Source organism: Cnephaeus nilssonii, assembly GCF_951640355.1.
Source record: "Cnephaeus nilssonii genome assembly, chromosome: 14".
Lineage (NCBI taxonomy): Eukaryota > Metazoa > Chordata > Mammalia > Chiroptera > Vespertilionidae > Cnephaeus > Cnephaeus nilssonii.
Window position 1 is genome coordinate 12,068,833 of NC_137085.1, and position 26,841 is coordinate 12,095,673.

Genomic DNA, 26,841 nt, shown 5'->3' on the forward strand with positions numbered 1-26,841 from the left:
AAGTGACATCAAATGGCTGTGCATTCATAGCCTGATCTTTTATTTGACATCTTGCATTGCTTTTTGCATAAGCAACTGTGTCCCCTAAACCAGCGGTCACCAACCGGTGGCCCATAGACCACTGGTGATCCGTGAGGTCTGAAAGGTTGGTGACCACTGCCCTAAACTCCCTTGTTTAAAATCTTCCAGGGGTTTCATGAGCCCCGACCACCTCCACAATAAAAGTCCAATACTGAAGACACCTGCTCTTCCTGTCTGCTCCCCGCTTTGTCCTGTCCCGGCCACATGGAGCCCCAGATGTTCCCGGTGCTGGTCCTATTCCACCTTTTCTCATGCTATTTCCTGTGCTAGGAAGACGCCCCTTCTTGTCCTCACTTTTATCTCCAACAGAGCAAACACTCTCGCGCCCAATCCCTGCCCATGCAGTTTCTTCCAAGGGGACAAATCCTCTTGCCCTAGAGCTTTGCCCAGATGTGCAGTGGAGAACACTCCAGGCCTCCCTGGCAGCCTTCTGACTTGTCTGTGAGCCCCACCTGGTCCAGATTATGCTCTGTCTTCTGTTGTAGTCCTGCTTGATAGCTACCCTGTCATTTAAAATAACATGCATGATCCCCTTGAGGGCACAATTAGCACTTTCTGGGTGCCTGTTATGGTGTATTTTCATGTCACTCTCTACTTCATCCTCACTGCCACCCTGTGACTCAGGGGCTAAGAGCTGTACTTTTATAGATGGTGAAATTGATGGTTCGGAGGAGTGAGGTGACTCACCTCAGCTGCATAGTTAGAGGTGGAGGAATGCAGATCTGAACCTGAGGTTTCCAGATTCTACTGATTTCAGAGAGGAAGGGAGATGGCGAGAGGGACAGAAACATCAATGATGAGAGAGAATGGATTTCCCAGTTCTAAATCTCACACTGCTTTAGGGCTGACTATGTGTGTTTGTCCTAGAATACAAGCCCTGATACTCAGCTAGTCAGCAGAAAAGACTTAATGCATGGATTCACCAAGAAAGCCCAAACGGGAATTGGGGTTAAAGCAGAGGAGGGGCTCAGGGGTGTCCAGGCTTCAGGTGTGATTCGGGCTGAGGGCAAGATACCCAGGTCTTTAGCAGAGTCTCAGAAAGTCGCCAACAGCTGCCAAAAGGCCCAGGACTGTGCAGCTGCAGATCTATTTTGCTTAGGTTATCCAGGGAGCGGTCAGGGAGGATGCCAAACAGCAAGATTCTGCTGGGCACCAGAGCCAGGATAGGAAGCGGGAAGGAAGTTGAAAGAGAGAGTGCAGGGCAGGAGGGATGATTCCTCTCATCTCATCATTTCCCCTCTGAATGTGATGCAGAGTTCCCCTCCCACACTGTTGCTGACACCCAAGATGTTCAAGGTCCCTCGGCAGCTGAGCTGGGAGCTGAAGCTGGAGAGGCAGCCTTCCCACCACGGCCTGGCTACCCACCACTTCCTTTTGCATCTGGCAGCCCTGGGAGCTGCACGAGCTCCCAGTCCCTGCACGAGCTTGGCGGTGATCCTTCTGTGATCCTTCTAAGCTTTCTTCAAATGGCAACTCGTGGGCTGTAAAAGTTTGCTTAGCTGCCTCTGCTTCCAAGATCCTTGCTCAGGGGGCTGCCTGGATACAGAGCGGCCCAAACAAGTGATGCTAATGGGTGGCTGCATAGACACTGCGAAGGTCACGTGCATAATGAGATGAGTAAAGGGTAACTCTGCACCCCAATGTGTCTCATTCTACTTTTAGAATGTCAGGGCAGGGGGAATTTTAAGTACCATCTTGTTTATTTTCTTTCCACATTTTACAAAGAAGTAACGAATGTCTGGAGAAATACAGAGGAGCCGAAGGTCATGGTGAATTCACAGCAGAGCAAGAACACAATCGTAGTCACTGAATTCTCCGTCTTCCACATTCTGTAGCTGCTAATTTGAAACGAGTCTTTTCAACCCCTTTGTGACATTAAGGTAGCCATGTAAATTCCTCAGGATCTAGTTTCCTTTACATTTAAAATGGGGATAATGCCTGGATCTACCTCATAAGGTAATAAAATTAAATGAGATAATGCTTTGCAAGACATTAGCACAGGGCCCGTCACTTAGCCACGTTCTGCAAATGTGACCAATTGTTAGTGCTGTTACACCACAGTCATAGGGAGGCTTGAATAGCAGGGCCCAGCTCAGGTATTGCCTCCTCAAGGCATCCTCTCCTTACATCACTCCCATCTGCAACCTGAGCTAGGGTAGCGGCTGCCCCTCCTCTATGTTCCCACAGGTCCCAGTGCAACCCCCATTATCACTCCCACACTGCATTTCGCATTTCATCTTCTTGGTGTGTCTCACTACCACCAACTGGGGGAGGCCAGAGATTGTGTTTTATCCATCTCTGCCTCCCTAACATCTGAGCATGCCACAGATAAGGCCGTGTGTAATACACTCACATGCCACTTAACAACAGAAATACATTCTGAGAAATGCATCGTTAGGCGAATTGTCATTGTGCAAACATCATAACTCACTTCCACAAACCTAGGTCCTATGGTATACCACCCTGGCAAATGTGCTCCATCATTGACTGTTATACTGAGCCTGACTGGATTTGTTGACCACATGAAGTGAGAGAAGAAGGAAGGGAAAAAAAAAACAGGTGCTATACGTATATAACAAGGGACTAGTATTATTTACCAAGAATCTTTTAACTATCATATTTTCCTTCTCACCAAGCTAAGCCTCCCAGAAGTTGTACCTTCTATTCACTTGGCCCCACCCACTAAGACCTCTTTCCAACCCTTTCACTGTCTTCATAAGTAAGAAAGCTATGAACAAACAGAAAGGGCAAAAAACAACATTGTCAGGAATCTTACAGACACTCACAGCGGGCCAAGGTTTTCCACACTCATCAGCCTACTAACACTCACTGAAGGCAAGGAGTATTATCATAGCTTTTGGATGACAAAACTGGGGCTTGGGGAGTGAATTAATATACCCAAGGCCACAAAACTGGAAATCAGACCTGAGTATAGAACCCACATCTTAACCTCTGTACCATGCCACCTTCTCTCATTCCCAGCACCACACCACTGACTCAACACTACATCTCCGTGCAAACACCAAGCCAACATTAATGGACCATCTAACTCCATAATAGTCAGTGGAAAGTCTGAATGTGTGCATTCACCAATAGAGCCCAAATGGTAGCCAGGGCACTCCAACTCATCAAACCTCCCACTCACCATTTGCTGCTCCCAATCTTAAAATCAAAGTAGCCTTCTCTTCACAACAGCAGAATTGAATTATTAAGGAGAAAAAAAATCAAATTTCCATACCTCTCTCAGCCATCCTCTGCCCCCAGTTCCAGAAACATAATTTTGGACTCCATTTGCTATCAAAACACAGAAATTAGTCTCCAATTTTGGACGTCAAACTCAGTTATCCCTTTTGTTAAGAAGGGAAATTAGCAACAATTCATCCTGGTTGGAAGCCAAGATCACATCTCAGCTCAGAGTGTCATTAAAAATCCTTAATGACACTGGGTATATGGCGGCTGGGATGTCTTTAAAAGCGTGAACTCGCTCAGCTGCTTGAAATAGGCTTACAGGGTTTATTCCCCCTCAATCCCTTGTCACTTTAACCTGGGTATCAGTTCGTATTTAAGGACATGGCATTTTTCCCATCCATGATTTTGTGCACTTAGACTTTGCTAATGAAGATGTTTGAGGAAAAAACCCCACACACAACAAAAACCCCAACAATTACACTCTAGGGGGCATCCACAGCTTCCAGCACCGGCTCAGGGCCATCACTGAGCAAGTCGTCCATTAAGTAGGAGAAGAAGGAGAGAGAAACAGTTTTCACAGCATATAATTACGTTACCAGCTCCATCACAGATCTCGTTTTCATTCTGACTGAAGGCCAGCCTCGCCTTCTCCCTGTGCTCTCTCTCAAATAGTTATTAAATCTGGGTTGGAGTTCAACCTATTCTTCCTGATTTCAGTATATTAATATGGTTTATTGGTGTTGCATGGCCACCTCCCACCTGGGTGTTCTGAATCTCAGCTCAATTTATATTTTCCCCTCTTCTGGGCTCTGGGATAAAGCTTGTTTCGTTTTCATGTTGGGGGAGAACTGTGAGGTTGATTGCAGGTTCTTATCTTTGGGGATGGGAACAAAAACCTGGGGAGTGAAGTCAATCATAGAAGAGGAGGCGGCCTCCGATTTCTTGCACTGTCATTCCCCAGGACATATCTTCTCAGGACATCTGGTCCAACTGTCAGCTCTCCCTCCCTTCATGTGTTTCACAGACATACTTTATTCTATGTCCACTGAGTCAGAGGCTCTGTCAGGGGTCAGAATAGGTTAGGGCATGAATAAGCTCTGGCTCTTGCCCTTGAGGAAATTTAAGTCCAGCCACTGAAATCATTTCTTCAGGGCACTTAACTCTATGTGGACACTGTCCAAGGTGCTGAATGCAATGTGCAAAGCAAACGAATGTAACCTCTATCCTTAATGGGCTTACACTGCAGCAAGAGACCCCAACATCAACTAAATACATATAGAATTGCAGATTGACATCAGTGCTATCAATGAACAGAGCAAGGCTCAAGAAGAATGGTTAGTAGGGGACCTAACAAAGGCTAGGTTATGAAAAAAAGAGGCCAATAACTGCAGGGTAGATGAAGTTTGTCAGGGAGAAACTGGCTAGGAGAGAGAGGTGGGGAGAACTGTTTCAGGCAGTGAGAGAGGCCTTGGGGTAGGATGCAGCCAGGGATATTTAAGAACTGATGTAAAGAGAGTGGCAGAAGGTGAGGCTTGAGATGCTGCAGCTTGATCTTGCAGGGACCGAAAGGTCATATTAAGAAGTTCGGTCTCATCCTAACCAGCTTGACTCAGTGGCTAGAGCATTGGCCTATGTACTGAAGGGTCCCGGGTTCGAGTCTGGTCAAGGGCACATACCTTGATTGCAGGCTCCATCCCCAATATGTCTCTATCACATTGATGATTCTCTTTCTGTGTGTTTCCCCCTCCCTTCCACTCTCTCTAAAAACCAATGGGAAAAATATCCTTAAGTGAAGATTAACAACAAAACAAAGAAGTTTGGTCTCTATAACAAGTATAATAAGAAGTACTTGCACAGTTCTCAGGGCAGATGCAACATGTTGAGATTTTTTATTTTAAAAGATCTGTTTGCAGTGTTGAGGAAACACTTGGAGGAAGCAAGATTTAATGCAGGGGGCCGGTTCTTAGGACTACGGCAATTGTTCAATGACACAGATATAACAATAACGAGACAGGAGGCAGATGGTGGGATCATTAGAAAGGTAGAAATACAGTTCTATGTAACTTTCAAACCTGCATAGAAGAAATTATTTCTGACTGGGGTTTTCTTTGAAGAAGTTTTGGGTTTTCAATAACATTTTCTGGAGGAAGGAGATAATTAAGTGAGGACGCAGAGATGGGTAAGTTCCAATATATGGAAATGAGGAAGGGTTTTCCTGGTGGACAGCAATGTTTAGGCAAATGTATATCAAGAGGCAGATATAAGGTAAGGCAACCTATTTGTGTATCCAGCATTAAGTATGTGTGAAGGAGTAATGAGCCAAAAAGGCAGAGGCCATGCTGTAGAGCACTGTAAACCTGAACAGGGTCCATGGTGCCCAAAGATCTGCCATCAACCTGGGGATGGGGGGGGACGGCTTAGGGAATATAGTCACTAATACTGTAATAACTGTGTACAGTGCCAGGTGCGTACTTGAATGATAAGGTGGATGACTTGGTAAATTACATCATTATCTAACCATGATGCTTTACACCTGAAACTAATATAACATTAAATGTCACCTGTAATTGAAATATTAAAAAAATAATAAAACGAAGCCCAAGATGATTCCAGAGTGCAAATTTTCCGAGGAAATCCTCTTTATAGACAAGTTGCTTGGCAGTCTGTGGCTCAGCACCCACCTCTGGTGTGGTGGGATTTCCCCCTCTAAGAGTTGAAAATCACTGCAAACTAGCCCTGAAGTCAATTAGGAACCTCATTCTGCATTAAAGACACAAAGCTGCAGATTAGCTCACTCTCCTGCTGGAAGGCATGAATTAGGAGTGGAAGCAAATAAATGTAACCAAGATTCATTACATACACTTCTGTGTTCAAAAGCAGCTACACGTGTGGCATATAAATAAATAAGGTCATCTAATGATGAACATTTCTTAGGCTGGCAAGGAACCTTTAGAACCCAATTCCTCAGTCATAGGAAACAGATAAGACTTGAATATCATCTTACTAAAACCCCAAACATGATGCTAACTATTTAACTTGACCTTAAGTGTGTGTGTGTGTGTGTGTGTGTGTGTGTGTGTGTGTGTGTGTGGTTTAGCCAAATAAAGTATTCAAGAGACATCCCTGATCTTCACCCATTCCCGAGTCTCACTCCATTTCTGAGTTTAGGCAAAGGATGGTAATGCTCATGGAAGAGATAGTAAAGAATAAACAGTCTGCAAGCCCTAAAAAATAAGTGTTTTTAAAGTTTATATCCAGATAAAAAGGCTCTGAATCAAAATACCATGTGCCCAAGCCAAATGCATGCCTTCACTTTTCTTCTATAGCTTCCTAGAAATGCGGTCATCTATTCTCAAGAAATTCTCTATGACGGGGAACTCATTACCTTGCAATGACCCCCTTCCAATATTAAAAAAATATTATCACAATGACTAACATTTATACGATTTATTGAGCCATTGCTAGGTCTCAGGTACTGAGCTAAAAGCTTTACGGGCATTATTTCATTTATTCATCACAATAACTCTATAAGGTAAGTACTGCTATTATCCCTACGGTATAGACAATGAGGCTGAAGTGAGAAAGTAAAGATATTTTCAGACTAACGTTAAATCTTCTCCCATCTCTGACCACCCTCATCACCCACAGAGTTCTAATTTTGCTTCCTAGGGACTTTCAGAACAAACCTGAACCCTTTTTAAGACAAATATAATTTCCATGGTAATTTTTGTGGAAGTGTGGGGCATGGGAGGGTCTTGGATCAGGGATCAGGAACACTTGGGCTTTCAGACATTTGCTTCACTTGTGTGTGTTAATCTGGCACAACCACATGTGTGCGAAATGAGGATGCTAAGCCCTGCCTCACACTTCTGCTATGAGAACTGAATAAGTCACTTCATGCAAAGTATTTTGAAAATCACAGTGTTTATAACAGACATGCTCAAGAGTATTAAGTTTATTTTTGTCTAGGTTCCTTCAACTCTTATGGAATGATTCTATTCCACCCTTTCCTTAAGAGGTCACTAAATATCTACAAAGTTTTTTCAATACCTTGACTATAACCCTCTCCTTTGGATAACTTCAAATACATCATTCATCTTCTCAAAGCACAACTCCCAGAACTGAAGAGAACAGAACAGGGAACTTTATTTGTCATGTTGTCTGTCTGCATTAGAGTGGAATCATCTCACTCACTTAACCTAGAAAATGTAATCCTTTTAAAGCTGTCTCTTCCACTGGCCAGAATATTGGGTGACTATATCCTGACTTACATTGGGAGCCTCAAGGGATGCACAAACTAACAGGAGTTTTTAATATTAACCAGCTACCATTCATTAATAATGCTACCTGCATGGCAATTTGGATGAAGCCCAAAACCCTGTGATCAGGGCCGCTTTATTGTAAAACTCATAGTGGATCATTCACATTATATTCAGTGCTATGAGCAACCACTGGAGTTGTGCCATGAGGCAGCTCCATTAATATGACATTGATAAAATCAAAGATGAAAGAAACCAAAGCCTCTTACCAGGGCTGCAAAGGGTCTCAAGGAGTTATTACATCTATTAGATAGAAGGAAAGTAACACAGAGATATTGATACAGCTCTCAAACTTCTGTTAAGGGAACACCTAAAGTTCTCATTGAAAATGTTAATACTTGGGCTCCACTCCTAGAGAACATGATTCAGTATTCTGGGTATCACTGGTCCCGAATGAACCAAATACAGATGATTTATAGGCTCCAGCTGAAAAAAACAGGCTGTATTCAGTAAGTTTGGATGCAAACCCAGGCCACCTCTTCAGTATGTGCTTAGCAGGGCAAAAAGCCACTAGTGGCCTTGAGAAGGCTCAGACAAAGGAAGGGGTGCTATCTACCAAGGGCTTGGATGGGGCTGTGTATTTATTGTTCTTGCCAGCTGGGCTCTGGACAAGTACTATATCGTGCTGACCTTTCCCTATAATGGGCAGTATCAAGTATAACGACGTTGTAGCACAAGGGCAGAATGGCAAAATTCATTTTCTTCCTGAACACCAGACCCATTACTCAGCCCCATCCAATATTTCAGCACCACGGACAGCTCACAAAGGCAGGCTGAGCACTCTACTAAGACTAGGCTGGCAGCTCTGCAGCTACATAAAGGTTCATGGGGGCAGGTGAGAAAGAGGAACTCTACCTCGTCCATGGTCCATCTTAAAGCAGTAAGCCATTCGCTGTATAGAAGCGGTAGGCAACAGAATGAGTATTTGAATTCATGTTTGTATTATTCTATAGTCTCTGCTCTTAGTTACTAAACTATTTACCACAACCTTGATCACGTTACTTAGCCTCTTAAGACTCTCATTTATACATGCATGAAAATTAATGTTGAAAATATAAACGTCTCCAAGGCATTCTACAGTGAAGAATGAGGGTAAAACGTAAAGTCCCATGCCATCAATAGTGACCTTAGCATAAGAGTGCTAAACAATGAGATTGGAAAAATCAGTAGGTCAAAGTTTGCCTCTAATTTGATAGGCATAAACCAAAAGTCTTTAGGCCAGAAACTGAATATATACAATATGAGAAATACTGAACTTATTTGTATTTTAAAGGAAAATCATTCACCATGGTGAAGTGGGAGCAATCATAGGATGTATTTATTAGAAGTCTGGGTGTTTCAGAGAAAGGAGGTGAAAGTTCCACTATGAACAAAAAATACTAAAGGAATTGGTGTCATTTTCTAAACCCTGTCACTTCCTAAAATTGGAGATGAAATTGAGTTACACTGAGGCAAGTCTGACAAATAAAGGGTCAGAATCGCAAAAGCAGGCAATATATATCCAATGGAAAACTATTTTTTTAAAAAAACATAAAAGGTATTAATATGGTGGTCCCCTCAAAGAAGGGCCTTGATTGGGAAGGAGCATAAGAAAGCTGAGGTGCTGGACATGTTTCTTGTTTTGATCTGGGTGGACTCCTATGTAAAACGACATTAAGCTGCATAGTTGAGATGCCTTCTTTACTGCATTCATGACAAACTTCAATATATTTGAAAAAGGCAATGTCAAGTGCGAACCAGGCTTTGGAGTGTGTAACGTAGAACAACTTTCTGGAGGGCACTTTAGCAATAGACATCGAACACCTTAATCAGTTCTTTGGACCATGTTTTGTAAATGATTATACTGACTATAATATCTCATTAATTCAAATTAATTGAGTGAAGAGTAAATGGTAGGATATAAGATACTTATAAAGTACACTTACAGGGAATGAAATAAGAGTATTCTTCAGGAAATTCCAACCAAACTTGTACAGGCTTCTGTGTCATATTTTTTAATTACTAAATACGATTTTGCAGGGAGAGGTGACATGTTTAGTTTGGAATAGGACCCACAAGCATTATAACCAACCATGGGTTATCTTATATAGCTCAATCTTTCTGCACTCACATTGGAATTTTTTTTTTTAATCCTCACCCTGGGGTATTTTTTTCCATTAATTTTTTTAGAGAATGAGAAAAACACATTGATATGAGAGAGAAACATTGATTGCCTGCCTGCCACACATACCCTGACTGGGGCCAGGAATTGACCTTGCAACCAAGGTACATGACCTTGACCAGGAATTGAACCCGAGGCTCTTCAGGCTGTGGGCCAAATGCTCTAACCACTGAGCAACCTGGTCAGGGCTGAAATTCTCTATTTAAGGAACCATATCCTTGCCTGTGGCATAAATGCAGTGTTTAGTTGTATTCAAATAGCCCAGGACTCTAAAGGATAAGGACCTCTTCCAAAGCCTTTGAATGCCCCCTTTCCCCTGTGACATAATGCTAAGGTGGGGCCATGCGTGGCGGATATTTGACCAGCCAGGGGTGCAAGGTGCCCATTAGGCATGAGGCGTCTTCAATGCTCAGCTCTTACCGTCTGCAATGAAGTGCTCGGGCACATGCAGGGTCACCTTCACGGTGAGTGGACAGGACATCTGAGTGCCGCACACCATGGCCAGGATGCAGGAGCTCACGGCGATCAGCGTCAGTGCCGTCCTGTTCACGGGGCTTTTCAGCAAACCTAGTGGCACAAAACACACAGACACCTAAGTCTTTGAGGCGAGGAAATGGGCATAGAGAGAAAATGAGGGTGGAAAACTTGTTATTTTCCAAATGGGGAGCTGGAAAAAGGCAACCGTATTTTCCAAATTCTGTGTTTGCAATGGCGTCTCAGTGGCCTCTCGTTTGGGCTTAACTCTTGGAACATGGGCTTATCATTCCTTTCGGTAAAGACAAAAAATAATAATAAAGCTTCCTGAAAATCATGGTAGTTCTCCACTCCTCCACTCCCATTTAAGTTGGTCATTCCTGATAATAATTAGATGATGTTAAACTGTCCACTGTCTTTGAGGACCAGTGAGAAGACTCTGTGATGTTGAATTCATAAGGCTGAGCGGAATGAGTGTGGGCTTTGGAGTTTGAAAGTCATGGGTTCAGATTGGAACTTTAGCTCACATTGGTGGTGGGACCTGCTTCATCTCTGAACTCTGGTTTTCTTATCTTAGGGGGAGGGTAATAAAACACAGCTCACAAAGTTGTTGTCATGATTACATGGCAGTGTGTACTTACCATGTCTGTTACCTAAGAGGATTTCACTTTTAGAAACTGTCAGAAGCTGATCAGTTCTTATCAATTTCACAGGCCTTTACTGATCACCTACTATGTGAGAAACAGAAGAAGAATAGTTTCTTTTCTTTGGGAACTTATCGGCTGGGCAAAAGGAGGCTTAACCACAGCTAATTAGCATTCAAGGTGAGTTGTGTTAAGAGCTAATAGACACGGTGTCGGATGGGGAGGGGAGTTTTGCCTGGGAAAATTAAAGATAATTTCACGGATGCAACAGAGTGAGTAGATTGGATCTGCATGGCAAGGAGACCACTGGGCCAGCAAAGAAAACCCATGGATTATGTCCCGAGCCCCCAATGTGTCTCATTCTGTAGGCTTTGCTATTCATATCTATTTCCCAGGTTTGATTTACCATTTTTTAGAGCAATGTCTCCCAAATTTCTATTACCCACAGGGATGTTCTTTCGAGGAAACCTTTATGTCCAAACCTCCTGGACATCTCTCTTTGAATGTCCCATGAGCATGACAAACAGAACACGTTCAAAGCTGCACACATTATCTTTTCCTGAAAGCTGCCTCCTCCTCCTCCTCCTCCTCCTCCTCCTCCTCCTCCTCCTCCTCCCCCTCCTCTTCCTCTTTCTGGGCTCTCCAACTTATTGAAATACCACCATTTACAATGCTCAGAAACCTAGATGTCACCTTTTAGTCTCCCCTCTTCCTCCTTTACAGCATCTAAACAGCCATGCAGTTTTATTTATCCTATGTCCTCAGCATTTTCCCCTCTTCTCTCCTATCAGGTGTTGCTTTTGGGAGGAGGGAGGTGTAGGCACATCTTCCCATCACATTCCCTGCTGGAACCCCTTGAGCTGCTCCACAGCATCTGGCTACAGGAGGGACCCCATGCTCCTCAGCCCAGCATCTGAAACCTTTCAGGACAGATCCTCATACTCAGACCTCCTGTTGCCCTCCCCGACCAGGTGCTGGCGGAGCTGCAATACTACTACTACAGTGCCACTGCAATCAACACTCTCCATCCTGCCACTATTAGCACAGACATGATTTCTTTTGCATAAAATTCCACCTGCTTCCTTGCACCCCATCACTCACTGAGATTACTGATACATACAAATTTTTCCATTTAAACAGACAACTGCATTTAATGTGTTTCCCAAAATATCTTACTCAAACACTAGAGTCTAGTAACTGGATGGTAAACCCCTTGAGGGCAGGCACTGTGTATTTTGCTCACTAATGTCATCCAATGCCTAGTGCAGTGTCTGGCATATGGTAGAATCTCAGTAAATGCATAATCATTTCCAGGAACAACAGTAACAGTATGAATAACCAGACATGGGCTGACCAATAAAAAAAAATGCCAAAAATAGCCAACAATGCCAGGCTGATGGATCCTAAAGGAACAAGGGCCCACCTGACAGTCCACTCTGGGAGTTTTTGTATGAAATCTGTTTTTCTTAATGAACAGCGAGCTGCTTGAGAGAAGGGATCCTGTCTTCACCTTCTTGATGTCTCTCATTCTAAGTTCACGGGCTGGAACCTAGAAGTTGCTTCATTTGAGAATAGGATCCTTATCTTTACTGCCAGTCCTAGGACAATGCATAACTGATGGTGCAGACTGTTCTTGTATTTGTGGCCATTATATTTATCAAGTGAAATAGCAGATGAAATAAAACAGATGTTTCTGGTGAGATGAAGAATCCCTAAACCTAAAATGACCTCAAAAAAGGAAACACTTTTGAAAATCTATATTTTTATTGATTTTTTTTTTTTTAAAGAGAGGAAGGGAGAGGGAGAAAGGGATAGAAACATCAATGAGAAAGAAACATCAACATTGGTCAGCTGCCTCCTGCACGTCCCCTACCGGGGATTGAGCCGGCAACGAAGCCATGTGCTCTGACCGGGAATTGAACTGTGACCTCCTGGTTTATAGGTTGATGCTCAGCCATTGAGCCACACCAGCTGGGTGGAAACACATTTTATCTCTCAACTTGGAGCCACGACAAACTATATCAAACTCTCATAATATAAACATTTACTAACTATATAGCATAGCAAGCTAACATCAAAGTTTTCTCCTGTAGAGTATAGATTAGAGCAGTGATGGGCAACCTTTTGAGCTTGGTGTGTCAAACTTCGCCAAAAAACTAAGCATAACTCGGGTAGTGTGTCACTTTGAGGAAAAAACATTATTTCGCAAATGTTTCAGGAGCAGCAAATGTTTCATCTTCGGCATGCGGCCACCTCAGCAGCCGCGTGTCATCAGAAATGGCTACGCGTGTCAGTGCTGACACGCGTGTCATAGGTTCGCCATCACTGGATTAGAGGTTGGTAGCTTGCACAAGTCTTTCCCTAAAATGTCAACATATTAACTTGAGCCTAGCTTCGTGGTCGGCAAACTGCGGCTCGCGAGCCACATGCGGCTCTTTGGCCCATTGAGTGTGGCTCTTCCACAAAATACCATGGCCTGGGCGAGTCTATTTTGAAGAAGTGGCATTAGAAGAAGTTTAAGTTTAAAAAATTTGGCTCTCAAAAGAAATTTCAATCGTTGTACTGTTGATATTTGGCTCTGTTGACTAATGAGTTTGCAGACCACTGGCCTAGCTAGTTAACAAAATCCCCAAATAATAGTTAGCATGACCAGCATGCAGTTTTTACTTTACATTCTATGGAATTTGTTCTGAGGGGAAGAAGATGTTGGGTTGGGTCCACAATGAACAAATTCTTGGGAGGTAAGCCAGGTCAGAGAGTGAGAGATAGTGAGAAGCCCCTGGCATTGGCGAGGTGGATGTCCTGGATGGCCAACAGCATCTCTGAGAAGGCATCTCTGGGACCTGGTCAACACAGCCACAGACATGGGTGTGTCAAGACATTCCTTTTCACTAATCAACCAACCACCTGGCCTCCGCAGGCTGATTCCTGAAGCAGGAAGAGCTGATACAGAGCAGGCGTGGAGTTGCTCATACTGTCTCCTTGGACCCAGGCTGGGTTAATTGCATCTCCCATGGCATTTAAACCTTCACTGGAACAGGGTCTTTAAGAGTCAATGGGGTGGTGAGGAAAGTCACATCAGCTTAATGGCCCTCAGTTTTCTCATCTAAACATCAGGAATAAAATGACATCTCCTTCAGGAACCTTGTAAGAACTAAAGGAGACAGCAGATGTCAAATGCCTCACACAGTGTCTGACACAGGGAGGCGCTGGTAAATGACCGTTTCCCTGCCGTACAATGGTATTCACCTCCTCACTGATGGAAGAAACCAGGACTCATCTACCTCTTTGTCCAACACGTTATCAGAACATTCTAGGAACTGATTCATTCTTTACAGAAAGGAAGACAAAAAAGAATGGCGAGCAAAGGGAGTGTTATCAGAAGAGGGAGGGAGTGGGAAACAAAATGAAAATAAACTGCGTCCTGGGGCGGCCACTTGCTTGGTGAACGCTTGAGCCACCATAGCTGGCTCTGAAGTCCGAGGAGAAGAAAGCATGCAGGTGAAGTCTCCACTCAGGCCAGGCGACAGTGGGAGCAGCCACGGGGACTGGAGAGTTTCTATGGCAACTGGACCTGGCAGAGACTTCACAGTGGGACTTTTTAAGAGTTCCTGGCCCAGGAACCTAAAGAAACATCAGCACTTAGCTCTGAGTATGTGCTGTGGACAGCAGCAAGGTGGAAACTCTACCTCAAAGTACCCACCCCTCCTCTTCTAGGTTCTGCACAGCACTGTAGAAACAGGGACAGGGAAGAGAGACTCCCTTTGTCCAGTACTTACTGTGATCCAGGCACTATGCCTAGCATTTACATCTATCCATCCATCCGTCCATCCATTCATCCATCTATCCCTCCATCCATCCATCCACTCATCCATCCATCCATCCATCCATCCATCCATCCATCTATCCCTCCATCCGTCCATCCACTCAGCCATCCATCCATCCATCCATCCATCCATCCATCCATCCATCCATCCATCTATCCATCCATCCATATATCCATCCATCCATCCATCCATCCATCCATCCATCCATCCATCCCTCCATCCGTCCATCCACTCAGCCATCCATCCATCCATCCATCCATCCATCCATCCATCCATCCATATATCCATCCAGTCAACCAACTTTTATTGACCGTCAACTCTTTCCCTGCACTGTTCTAGGTACAGGGGAAATTATATTGAACAAAAGAGCCAACATTCTTGAAGCTTACATTTTAGTGCAGAACAATCACTCATTTAATCTTTACATCGAACTTTTATTACTGCCCTGTTTTACGAACAGGGGAGCAGAGCAGTGAAAGGACTTTTCTAAGGTCACCCAATCACATGTGGCAGAGACAGAATTAGAACCATTTCTTCCCATTCTCTGCCCCATATCATACTGTCTCCTATTTCACCACAGAGTAAGGATTAGGCAGCAATGGCATGATGCCACCCTGGGGCCCTTGTGGGCCTTTGCAGCCAGACATGCCTATGTTCACAAACATGCCTCGCTTAACCACACAATCTCCACGTGACACCTACCAATTGGTCTAACCCTAAGAAGACAAAATGTCTTCATCTGAAAAATGGGAACAGTGGTCTTCTTTCAGAGCTGATATGAGAACAAATAAGATTATTCATGTGATTGAAACAAAAAAAAATAGTTTGATAAGTGATAGTTCCAGATCATGACATTAGTATCCACGGACAGCCAGGGTCACTGTTACCCCTGGCATACACCCCAGCTTGCAGTTCCCGTCCCATCCCTTTCAGGGGAGTGAGCTGGGCTGTAGGAACAGAATTTAATCAAGAATATTGATGGCTGGAGCTGGAGAAAGTTAATCTAATTTTCCTCTCATTCCCCCTCCCGCTCACCCCCCAACCCCTTTCATGGCAGAAGAGGAGGGCGTAAAATGCATTGCTGGGGAAATTCGACAGGAAATAACTCAGCATTGTTGATCCGCATGCTGCCTATAATTTGGGGTTTGATTGATTCCCTGTTTGGAAATGCCAGGTTGAGAGAAGAAAATCAAATTTAAGTTAAATTTGGAATTAAATCAATCACATTTTACAATGAAGAAAATAGATCTAACCCCATCAGTCCACTGTGTGTGGAAAACTTAAAGCTGCCACACGCCCATTGATTCCTTCCTCCCAATATTCTCGGGGCCCTAGAGACTAGGCCCTATGCCAAGAAGTCATTTCTTTCTTTAAATGGCATGTGGGGTGAGAGTGGGAGGGGGGAAAACAGGGATTCTAGATACCCAGGACATTAGGGTGGAGGATTCCAGGAGGAATAGGCTGGGGCTTGGTTTTAGATGTAGAAATTTATATCCAAACTCTTCCATTTCATAGTTGTTTAAGTTTTGGCAAGTTCCATACACTCTCAGAGCCTCAGTGCTCTAACCTATAAAGTGGAAATGCTCATCTCTGATCGATAAAGAAGTTGTGTGGATTAAAGGGGAGAGAGTAATTACAACACGAAGCACGCACACTCAAGAGATCTATATGCTCTTGGTATCTTCCTTTCATCTCAAGTCCTCAAAACTTCACTGCCCGACATTTGTCATCTACATGGATATCAGCAGGAAGTATGGCACTTTGGCTTGAGTTAAAACTCTGGCTTTTACACTTAGCTGCTAACCCCCATGGATAAGTCGCCTTACTCCTCTCCACTAAGCTTCAACATCCTTACCTGGGAATTGAGTCATTCAATAAGTAGTTATTTAATGTGCACCTGCTATGTGCCAGATGTCATATTTCTTGCTCTCCGATGATTTCTGGTGTCTATAACTATGTCTGAATATATTAGGTTTGATTGATTCCCTGTGTGGAAATGCCAGGTTGAGAGAACAATCTATGAAAGGAGTGAGTGAATGAATGAATGAATGAATGAATCTATGTTGAAATGTTGTTCCTCATTCTACCAAGAGGTGTCAGTATTGGAACATTGCTATTGGTACTTTTCTAGTCAAATGCATTCAGTCACTTTCTTCAGCAAACACTGGTCCCTGGCTGCCCAGAAATCAATCATACCTGGAGCCCTTGGGAAGTCGCCACTCATCCCGCACACCAGGGCGACCCGTGCAGACTGCTGGTGCCCCATTAACCTCACTGAGCACCTCAGGGGTTCCTGTCACACGTACACTCCAGGACCTCTGTGCTTCTTTGCTTATTTCTGGAAACTAAAATTGGGACACATCGTCTGACATCAGCCAGTGTCACGCTGGAGGCAGGAGGAAAGAGTATCTGAAATTGTGGCTTTCTCAGAACTCTAGGAGAGACGGCCGCCTCTCCTAAGCCTGACTCCTTTCGGGATGCTGCACATGCTACTCCAACGCAATGTGCCAATACGGAGCATCCTTTCCCCCGTCTCTCCCACCTGAGCCAAGTCTCCATCTCCTTCCCCTCTCTAACTCTGCCATGAGCTAGTTTCTGTGTCCTCTGGCTCTCTGACCTTGGCACGCTCAAGTCCATAGAATCCTTTAAATCATTTGTAATTTCCCCCACCCCCCACCTTCCCTAGCATTTTCCTCCATGAGATCTGTGCAAGTGTGCCTCCAGCCTTTGCACACCTGCAAAGACAGCAAACTCAACCCTTCCCAAGCAGCGATGCTGCTCTCAGACATTTGTACCAAACAGTCCCAGAATCTCCCTCTCTGAACCAACTCCTGCTGCCATGTCAAGCAGGATGCACCTAATACCTCCTCTTCAGGGCAGCTAGTTAGTTAAAGGTGGCGATGAGGCTACCTTGAGCCTCTTTTACCCCAAACCAGACATTACTAGCTTTATTTTGCTAAAGTCCTATTTTGAGTCTCTTTATTATACTTTTCTTTACAATGGCTTTCCTAGTAAATTATACGCCATCATCATCATCATCGTCATCACCACCACCATCACTATTAACATTTATAAAAATGGGTGAGCCAGACAATATAACTAAAATTTTTGCACAAGCCTCTCTGTATCCTTCACAGAAACGTCATGAGATCCTGTCTATTATCATGCACGTTTACATGTGAGGAAATTAGGCCTCCATTGGCCAAAGGCTATGCAACTCAAAGGTAACTGGGCGGAAACTGGAAAACTCTTTGACTTCAGAGTCCAAGCTCTGACCTTTTTTAAAAAATATGTTTTTATTGATTTTTAGAGAGAGAGAAAGGGAGATAGATAGATAGATAGATAGATAGATAGATAGATAGAAACATCGATGAGAAGGAACAAATCCATTGGCTGCCTCCTGTACACCCCCCACTGGGGATCAAGCCCACAACCCGGGCATGTGCCCTGACTGGGAATCAAACTGGTGACCTCTTGGTTCCTGTGTTGACGTTCAACCACTGAGTCACATTGGTGGGACTCAAGCTCTAATCTTCATCCTCCATCACCTCTCGTTCAACATGCTAGAGGTGGCTAGATCACTGAATAAGCATCCTTACCTGCCGAGCTGCTTGTAGACCTCAGCTTGCCCTGTGATCCCATGGAGATGGTGGGTGGAGTGATTTCATCATCTCACCTGATGTTGACCTCAGGTTTTCCAAGGAACCTCTCTTAAGTGCCAACCAGAACTTTACAAGGAGGGCAGAAGGTGAGAGGAGCTAGCTAAGCAGCTGTGTCTCCTCCTCTCTGACCCCAGAAAATACTACATGGCCTCCACTAGTTCATTGTGCTGCTTGGGGCCACAGTGTTACCTGTGAGGTCGCTGGGGGACACTGTTGGCCACCTCTGCTCCACAAATAAGAAGAGTTTCTATAGTGCAGGTATGGACTGTGGCACCCACTGACAACAGGTGCTGAGAGCCTGGGTTTCTCTATGGCACCTGCAGATGGCTGTGCCTGTAAGTGAAAAGAGGACTTCAAGGTGAGGACAACTGGGATGGGGACAGTGGTAGTGAAAATGGCACAGACAGTGCCATAGTTTTTCAGTTCTTATTTTCCAAATTGTTCCCAAATATCCCATTCACATTTCACCAAAACCCTATGCAACAGGTCTTGTCTCCAGTATACAGACGAGGAACCAGAGAGTTCATGGTGAGTGAACGCATGTGTAGACACCAGAGGAATAACTGGGCCAAGGAGCCACAGGTCCTGACCCACAGCCTAGTGTACTTTGTGTGACATGACACCCAGGTCACACTGGCCAGGTTGGAAGGTGGGATTCGAATCTGAGCCGCTACCTCCTGACCCACTGACCACACGAGTGTATCCAAACGTCACAAGGAGCCAGAGAAGTATTAGGCACAAAATAAAATGTAACATGGAAAGAAAACGTTTCCATTTGCAAAAAAATGTTGGCACATGCGATATTAAATATTCATCTCTTGAAGTGCTAGAGTAGATATCTGTTATCAAAATCTCCGAGAAGAAAAAAAAAGATAAGATAAAATCCCTGAAAAGGCCTGCATTGAAGTCTCTTTAGCAGAATTCCACCTGATGTTTTCTAAAAGTATTAATATATTGCAGAACTACTATTCTATGGAACAAAATAGGAAAAAACAATGGTTTAGCATAGTCATGTATACAAGGGTTGCTGTCAGTGATATCAACATCTGTCCAAATTCACTCTTGCCTCTATGCCAGGCACTGTGTTAAAGATTCTATGTGCATTCAGTTATTTAAACTTCTCAATTGCCTTGCAAGGCAGGGAGTACTGTCTCCACCCGAAAATGGGAAAACCCAGACTTACCCTTGGGGAAGTGACAGAGGAAAGGTTCATGGTCGGTGTTGTCTAACCCCAACATCTGCACCCTTCTGATTCCCGAGGGTTCAAAGAAAATGGAGCTTTAGAGCCACAGGAAAACGCGTGCAAGGAAGGAAAAGAGGCGAGTACAAGAGGCCAGTTCAGGGGGATGAGACTATTCAACTGCGGCTCAGTAGGCTGATGGAACGCATTAGGGGCAGGAGAGAGATGCTGTGCTCAATAGATGAAATTGCTGTGTGCGGGTAAGAAGCTGTGGAGAGGCTGATTCAAAAGAGCTGAAGTTCCAGGAAGGCTCAGAGGTAACTAGGGAAGAAGGAGGGAAGACAGGTGCCACTTGGGTTTCAGATTCACAGGTGCTCATCAGCTGGCATTGACTTTCTTTTTTAAAGACCCAGGCGCTGAATCCTGGGTTCCCCCTCTTGTTTCGCTGCACCTCCCAATTCAGCCCATACCACTGGTGGAATGGGGAGCGGCAAAGGAAAGCTGGGGACCTCGTAGTGGGTGTCGAGGCACAGAGAGTGGCCACAGTTCCCAGGGCTACCGACAAAGACCAGGGCCGGTCATCTCCCACCCCTGGGAAAGGCTCGATTCTCCCTGCCGTTTCCAGCTTGCCAAGAAAGCCACTGTTCCCTTCTCCTGGAAGTTGCCACTGGACTTTGGCCCAAGCTTTGTGAAAGCAGAAGGAGAGGCGTAATGCTTACTGTGCATTAATATTCCCTAGGTCTGCTGCCCTTTACCTACAGAACCTCTTTTATTGCCTATGTCCACTGTCTCCTCTAAGCAATTCTGCCACTATCTGACACGGGAGGAAATAGAAATTCAGAGAGCTTAATGGCCTTGCCCAAAGGCTCAGAACTGGTAAGGGACAGAGATGGAATATGAACTAAGATGTGCTCTTCTGGCTTCACACGAGGCTTGCTGACCATCAGCTCCCTTGCAGGTCTGAGACACCGGAAGGACCGGTGGCCCGAGGAAGTGGGTTCCAACATCAAGGGTCTTGCTTAGCATCCAAATCCTTATTCTAGCAAAGAAAGGCACTAGGGCCCCTGTCTTTTCCTGGGTGCAGGCGTTCAGCTGCTGCAGACCTGGGGACTGAGTTACAATGAGCACAGCCATCTCCAGCTCCTTAAACCAGGACGGCCTTTGTTCCTCTGGTTTTCCAATCCATCGCCTCCTCTTCAGACCATTAACATTTCAGCAAAAGCACGTGCGCATCGTGTTTAAACAGCCAGGTGCAGATAAACAGCTTTGCCTTTAGGCCTTTGAGAAGGGAATATATACAAGAGGATATGAGAAGAAGAAAGAAGTGAGGAGAAAATGTCCCTGCGAAGCATTCCTGTCCACAGAGGCCTTTACCCATTTCAGGCTGACATTCTGGGCCCAAACCTTTCAAGGCTGCTGGTTTAAATCTGCCACCTACAAAAGAACAATAGTGATCTCAGGCTCAGGGACACGCCAGACCCACAGTCTGTCTTGGTCTCTAGTGGCAAGGAAGTGGCTGAGGAGCTGTGAAAAGATCTCTGTTCTGAGAATCTAGAGACCAAACTTCAATACCGGCTCTGCCCTTACTCACTGTGTGGCCTTGAGCAAACCCCATCCCTCTCTGGACTTCTGTCTCTCCTTCCATAACAGGGAAATCCATTCGTTCAACAGTAGTTATTGAGGGCCCACTCTGCATGGAGCCCTGTGCTGTGATCTGGGAACACAGAGATCAGAGTCATCAAGGTGTCAGTGTCCAGAGAGATAGCAGGCTTCTGAACGAAAAATGTAATGCAAGGGGACCACCACGGTGGCAGAGGTCAGTGCAGAGGAGGGGACCTTAGTCCACTGAAAACCACTGAACTGGTTTCTCTACCTTCAAAGTCCATGTTCTTCCATTCCCCTAATCCACAATGCTTTAGACTTTACACCAATCTGCTGAGGTTCTTTTGAGGTTGATTTGGGGACCAGAAAACCATTCCTGAGAGCCGAGGCGTGTACCTTTAAGAGTTGTCCTAATGGAAAAAAAGAACGTGTGGTCCAAGAGAAGGAACAGCAAGGGCAGATGGGGCATTACACCTGAACTGGAATGGTGGCAGCAACAGCTCTGTGGAATACAATATTGGCAGGAGAGGCCAGAGGGATGGGTGGGGAGCAGCTCACACAGGCAGTCATGGTCCACTTCAAGGAGGGAGAGCTTCACCCTACATGATGTCTGCAGTCCTTCCCGGCCAGCCCTCCGGGCATGGCACAAACCTGAAACACACCCTTATTCGTTCACGTTGTCAGGATGTGATATCTACTAAGCGTCAGACATTGTGGTGGGTGCTGAGGGATCCAAAACCTTGTCACAAAGGATGAGGTCTTGTAGACCCGTGCCTCTCCAGTAGAGGACAAGGAGAGGCCCTGGGGTGAGAGGCAGAAATCTTATTTGCCAAAGACAGTCTCTAAGCACAGCAGGCCTGTTCCACCCTAGGAAGCTGAAGAACATTTGGGATAGAATTGGAGGACCTGAAGCTTGGTGATCAGCCATTCCTCAACTCAATGACACGAACAAGCATGAGTCACCTGAAGTGAAAGGTAGATTTGATTTGGAGAAAAGGAGAGAGGTCAGGGGAGCAGGGAGGCAGTTCTAGAATGGTTCCCAATGGTCCTCGCCTCCTGGTATTCACACCCTTGGGTAAGTCCCTCCTTAAGTTGGTTCTGTTAAATGGAACGCAGCAAAAGTGTGACCTGTCACTTTGAAGACGAGGGTCCAGAAGGCTGGGACTTCTGCTTCATCCCCACTCTCTCTGCCTCTTCTCATTTTCTTGCTTGGGCAAAGCAGATGTCATGTTGAGAGTCTCTCTATAGAGGGGCCTGTGTGACAGAGGATGGAGGGAAGCATCTGGGTACCAGCCCTCGTGGAAATGAATCCTGACCACCACTCCAGGGATCTGGGAGGCAGACCCTGCCCCAGTCGAGCCTTGAAATGAGCACCGGTGGACAATTCCATGCAGCCTCATGAGTAACCCTGAGCGGGAGGACGACTCATGTGGGCCTAATCCCTGGCCCACAGAATAAATGTTTGTTGAGATAATGAATGCTAATAAACACATGTTTGTTGAGGCAATCCATGTCTGTTGTCTTAAGCTTCTAATTTCAGGGTTAGTTGTTAGACAGCCGTATCTACTGAAATCAATAACTGAGGGAGAAAAGTCCTCACCCCTCGCAAAATATTCAGAGACCTTCAGGTTTTCAGGAGACCTTCATTCATTTACAAAAGGTTCCTCAACCGTGTATTGTGCACTCCGCCCTGAGCACGTTGCAGGGTTTCCCTAGGAGCCAGGCACAGCCCAGACCTGGAGGGCCCTGGCTGGGGTGGCTCAGTTGGTTGAGCACTGTCCCATGCACAACAAGTGAAAGGGCACAACAAGGATGCCAGTTCGATTCCCTATCAGGGCACATGCCTCGGTTGTGGGCTCAATCCCCACTAGGGAGTGTGCAGGAGGCAGATGGTCTCTCTCTCTCTCTCTCTCTCTCTCTCTCTCTCTCTCTCTCTCTCCAATAAATAAAAACATAGTTTTTTGGGGAAAAACCTAGAGGGACCACAGCCAGGTAGGCGAGGTCAGGGGGAGACATGATTATGCCAGACCAGGGCAACTGCCAGGTAGGTTATCTTCGTACTTCATAACCTGGTAAGAGCTGGGAGTAGGGAACCACTGAACTGTGCCTGACAAAATCAGCGGTGGCTTCACGGGGCAGGAAGCTCCCTTTATCTCTACAAAGTCATTTCTTTCTGGAAGACTGTATTTCCACATCAATCGTGGAAGCTAAGTTTGTGAAAAGGAAGGCTTGTGAGCTCTGCAATCAGACAAATTAAGCTTGAAACCCAGCTCAATAATTTCTCAACATTGCCGACTTAGAAAATCGATATAAAGGAAGAGCTGAAAAGAGGTCCTTATGTTCCCACAGAGCTGTACCAAGCACCAGCCCTGCCCAGCTCTAGTCGAGGATGCTGGTGTAAATCATTTCATCTTTTCAGGTCTCACAGTTCCCGCGTGTAAAGCAGGGATAATTAAAATACCGGTTTTGCAAGATTACCTGAGTTAAGCAATGAGTTTTTGCCATGGTGGCTGATAATACAAAGTTCGGTCATTTTTAGCTAATATCATGGAAAAAGTTACCTTACTTCTTCATACCTCTTGTGCATGTCAAGTCCTCAGTGCTTTGCTTGGTATATACTGAGTGCTCAGTGATTGTCCGCTGCTATGCCTATTATTATCAGCAGAGACCCCAGACCCAGTGAATTGTCAGTTTCTCCTAGACTAAGGGCTGGCCAGCAACGATGTGTCCAAGTCAGGCATCCTCGTGTGTTTATAAAAATGCCCCCTACCCACCCCGGGGGCACTTGGCTCCCTGTGCTGGGGAAAAGGGCTCTGATTATTTCTGCAGGAGCAGCTGCACGGAGGCATCGCTCAGGCAGAGATGCCGGGGACACGCCCGCAGTGGTTCCCTGAGTTACGGTAATTCAGATGCTACACACACCTGCAGCTTCCTGCATGTGCCGTTAAATTTACGGTACAGCAGTAATAGCGACATTAGCACGTACTTATTTATAAAATGCCCACACCTGAACAGCCTAAAGAGCTCAAATAGACCCCTACTAAATTTTATAGAAACCTACACAGGTCCCTCTATGCGAGAATGTGAATATATGTGTAAATGCATGAGAATTGAGATCAGGATGTAGGCATGCTTAGAGGAGGAGTAACAGCAGCCCTGGGAATCATAACTATGAATTCCTTCTTCCATTTCCATCATGTATCAGGACCAGCATCAGCAATGTTGTTTCCTTCTTGGTTTTCCAGTCATCTTCAGCTCCAAGAACAAAATACACTATTGCAAAAATCAGCAGAGTTCAAATTCCCAGCTTCACCAGTTTCTGGCTGCACGACCCTGGGATTAGTGTTTTGGATTCTCAGGTTCCTCAAATGATAAAATGGGCACCAGAGTACCTTGGTATAGGGTGGGAGATAGATACCTCCTCCTTCTCTCCTTCCCTTTATATTTCAAACGACAAAGGACAGGGTATATCAAAATTCCTTGGTCTTATAGACAATCTCACAAGTGACTGACTATTTGCAAAGCTTTTTGAGTAAAATCCTAGCACCAGCAAGAGAGGAATACAGAACCTCCCACTCCCCTCCCCGTGTGTGACTCCACCTTCCTTTAGCACAGAGCCCAGTACTGTGGAGCAGCGAAATTTCCATTTGGTTAATGAATAAATGCATAAGTGAATGAATGGACAGCATCCCCCACCAATCATTTATTGCAGAGAGAAGGAGCAGGCTTCCCGGGTTCTTTCCAAAGGAGAAGGAAACACAATCCAGTCATGACCTCCTCGGTGCAGAGAACGAGGTAAGCATGAAATACCACTGAGGTATCACGTTGTCTGACAATTAAATAATAGTATCTCCCCTGGTTAAATACTTTCTCTGTGCAGAGTCCTGGGCTGCGCTTTACATGAAATGATCTCCTCTAATCCATACAGCACCCTGGGATGGAGTTATTAATACAACATCTATTTTACAGAGGAGAACCCCTGAGTCCATATGAATGAAACTGCAGCCTACAATCACAGAATTAATCAACATTCATGCCCAAGCCAGTTTGGCTCAGTGGATAGAGTGTTAGCCTGCGAACTGAAGGGTCCCAGGTTCTATTCTGGTCAAGGGCACATGCCTGGGTTGCGGGCTCAATCCCCAGTAAGGGGCGTGCAGGATGCAGCTGATCAATGATTCTCTCTCATCATTGATATTTCTCTCTCCCTCTTCCTTCCTCTCTGAAATCAAAACATGTTTTTAAAAAGAATTAATCAACATTGAACCCAACATGGCTGACCCCAGAGTGCAGCCTCTGAAACTGCCACACTGCCTCGCAGGTGACAGCCTTCTGAACAGACAGGAAGCCTCCCGGCAGAGCTACCTCTTCTACACACGAGGCAGAGGGTGTGAAACAGAAGCAGGCGTGGCCCCACCCTCATGAATGTGTCAGTCTGGGGGGGCGGCATTTACATGGTGGATACATCATTGGTGACTATATCATTTACACTCACATTCATGCTAGGATGGAGAAGAACACAGTGGGGAGAAAAAATATACCAGAAGAAACTCTTTCACAAAAGGACAGTTAAGCCTGTTCCTGATGATGGAAGGGAAGGGTGTTCTAAGCCAGCAGGATGGATATTCAGGGTGGAAAGCAGTGGAAAAAGTGATGATTGACATGCGATGAGGCTGGCCAGGGGGCCAGGGGCTGGGATGGCTTGCAGGCCAAGTTAAGATGTGTGTTCTCAACCAGAAGAGAGCGGGAGCCACTGAAGGGCATTGTGGAGGAGGGGACTGGCTGAGGTTAGGTACTGAGATGCCCACGCTGGCTGTGGGGGCAAATGGTGTCACTGCCAGAGTGTGGTGAGGAGCAAGAGGTCACATGACTTGATTGCGGTGGCCACACTGGAGAAAAAGAAAAGTCACCAAAGCAAGGTGCTGGTTTGCGATGGATCAGATCTGCTGGAAAGCCGAAAGGGGAGAGGATAAGTAATGTTTCGACATTTATACCCAAACTCTACTCCCAGGCAGCATTCCTTCACCAGACAGCTCATTGCCACAGAGAGTGCAAATCAGCACATGGCATCTAGTAAGAGGATGCTGTGTCCTTTTTAATGCAGAGTGGACAGCATTTCCTGCTCTCTTCACCATCTTGATTATTCACCTATCATCCAACTGCTTATTATTTAATCAACAAATATTTACTGAGTCCCTGTATGGGCCAAACTGTGCTCTGCATTGTGGATATGGGGGACAAGACAGCAGTTAAAGAGAGAGATGTGTCCTTGGTGCATGGGTGGGGCTGGAACAAGGGTGTGCTGGACCTGGCTCCAATTGGCTCCCTGGAGCTAATCCTATATAATAAAACCCTAATATGCAAATCGACCCAACAACAGAACGACCAGTCGTTACGATGCACTGACAACCAGGGGGCAGCTCCTGCATTGAGCATCTGCCCCCCGAAGAGGGAGGCGACCAGTGGTGGCAGCGATGGGGGGGGGGTGGCCAGTAGGTGGCGTGCAAAGCACTTAGCATCATAAGCACTCGATGAATAATATGCGTTATTATCATTGCTCTTCTTTTTTCCCCTGTTATTTTCTAGTCTATGGTCACCCCCCACTTTACTTTTTTTTTTTTTTAAATACTTATCCGAGGATATTTTTCCATTGATATTCAGAGGAGTGGAAGAGAGAGGGAAAGTCAGAGAGAAACATCAACGTG

The 26,841-nt window shown here is 45.3% G+C and overlaps 1 protein-coding gene across 4 annotated transcripts in view; it reads right to left on the bottom strand.

Moving 5' to 3' along the window:
• Positions 1 to 26,841, bottom strand: part of ASTN2 (astrotactin 2) — a 749,503-nt gene that overhangs the window by 445,295 nt on the left and 277,367 nt on the right. For all 4 annotated transcript variants that reach the window (XM_079789927.1, XM_079789926.1, XM_079789925.1 and 1 more), the window contains one exon: positions 10,171 to 10,317. In XM_079789927.1, coding sequence (XP_079646053.1) covers positions 10,171 to 10,317 — 147 coding nt within the window. The remainder of the gene's footprint in view (positions 1 to 10,170; positions 10,318 to 26,841) is intronic.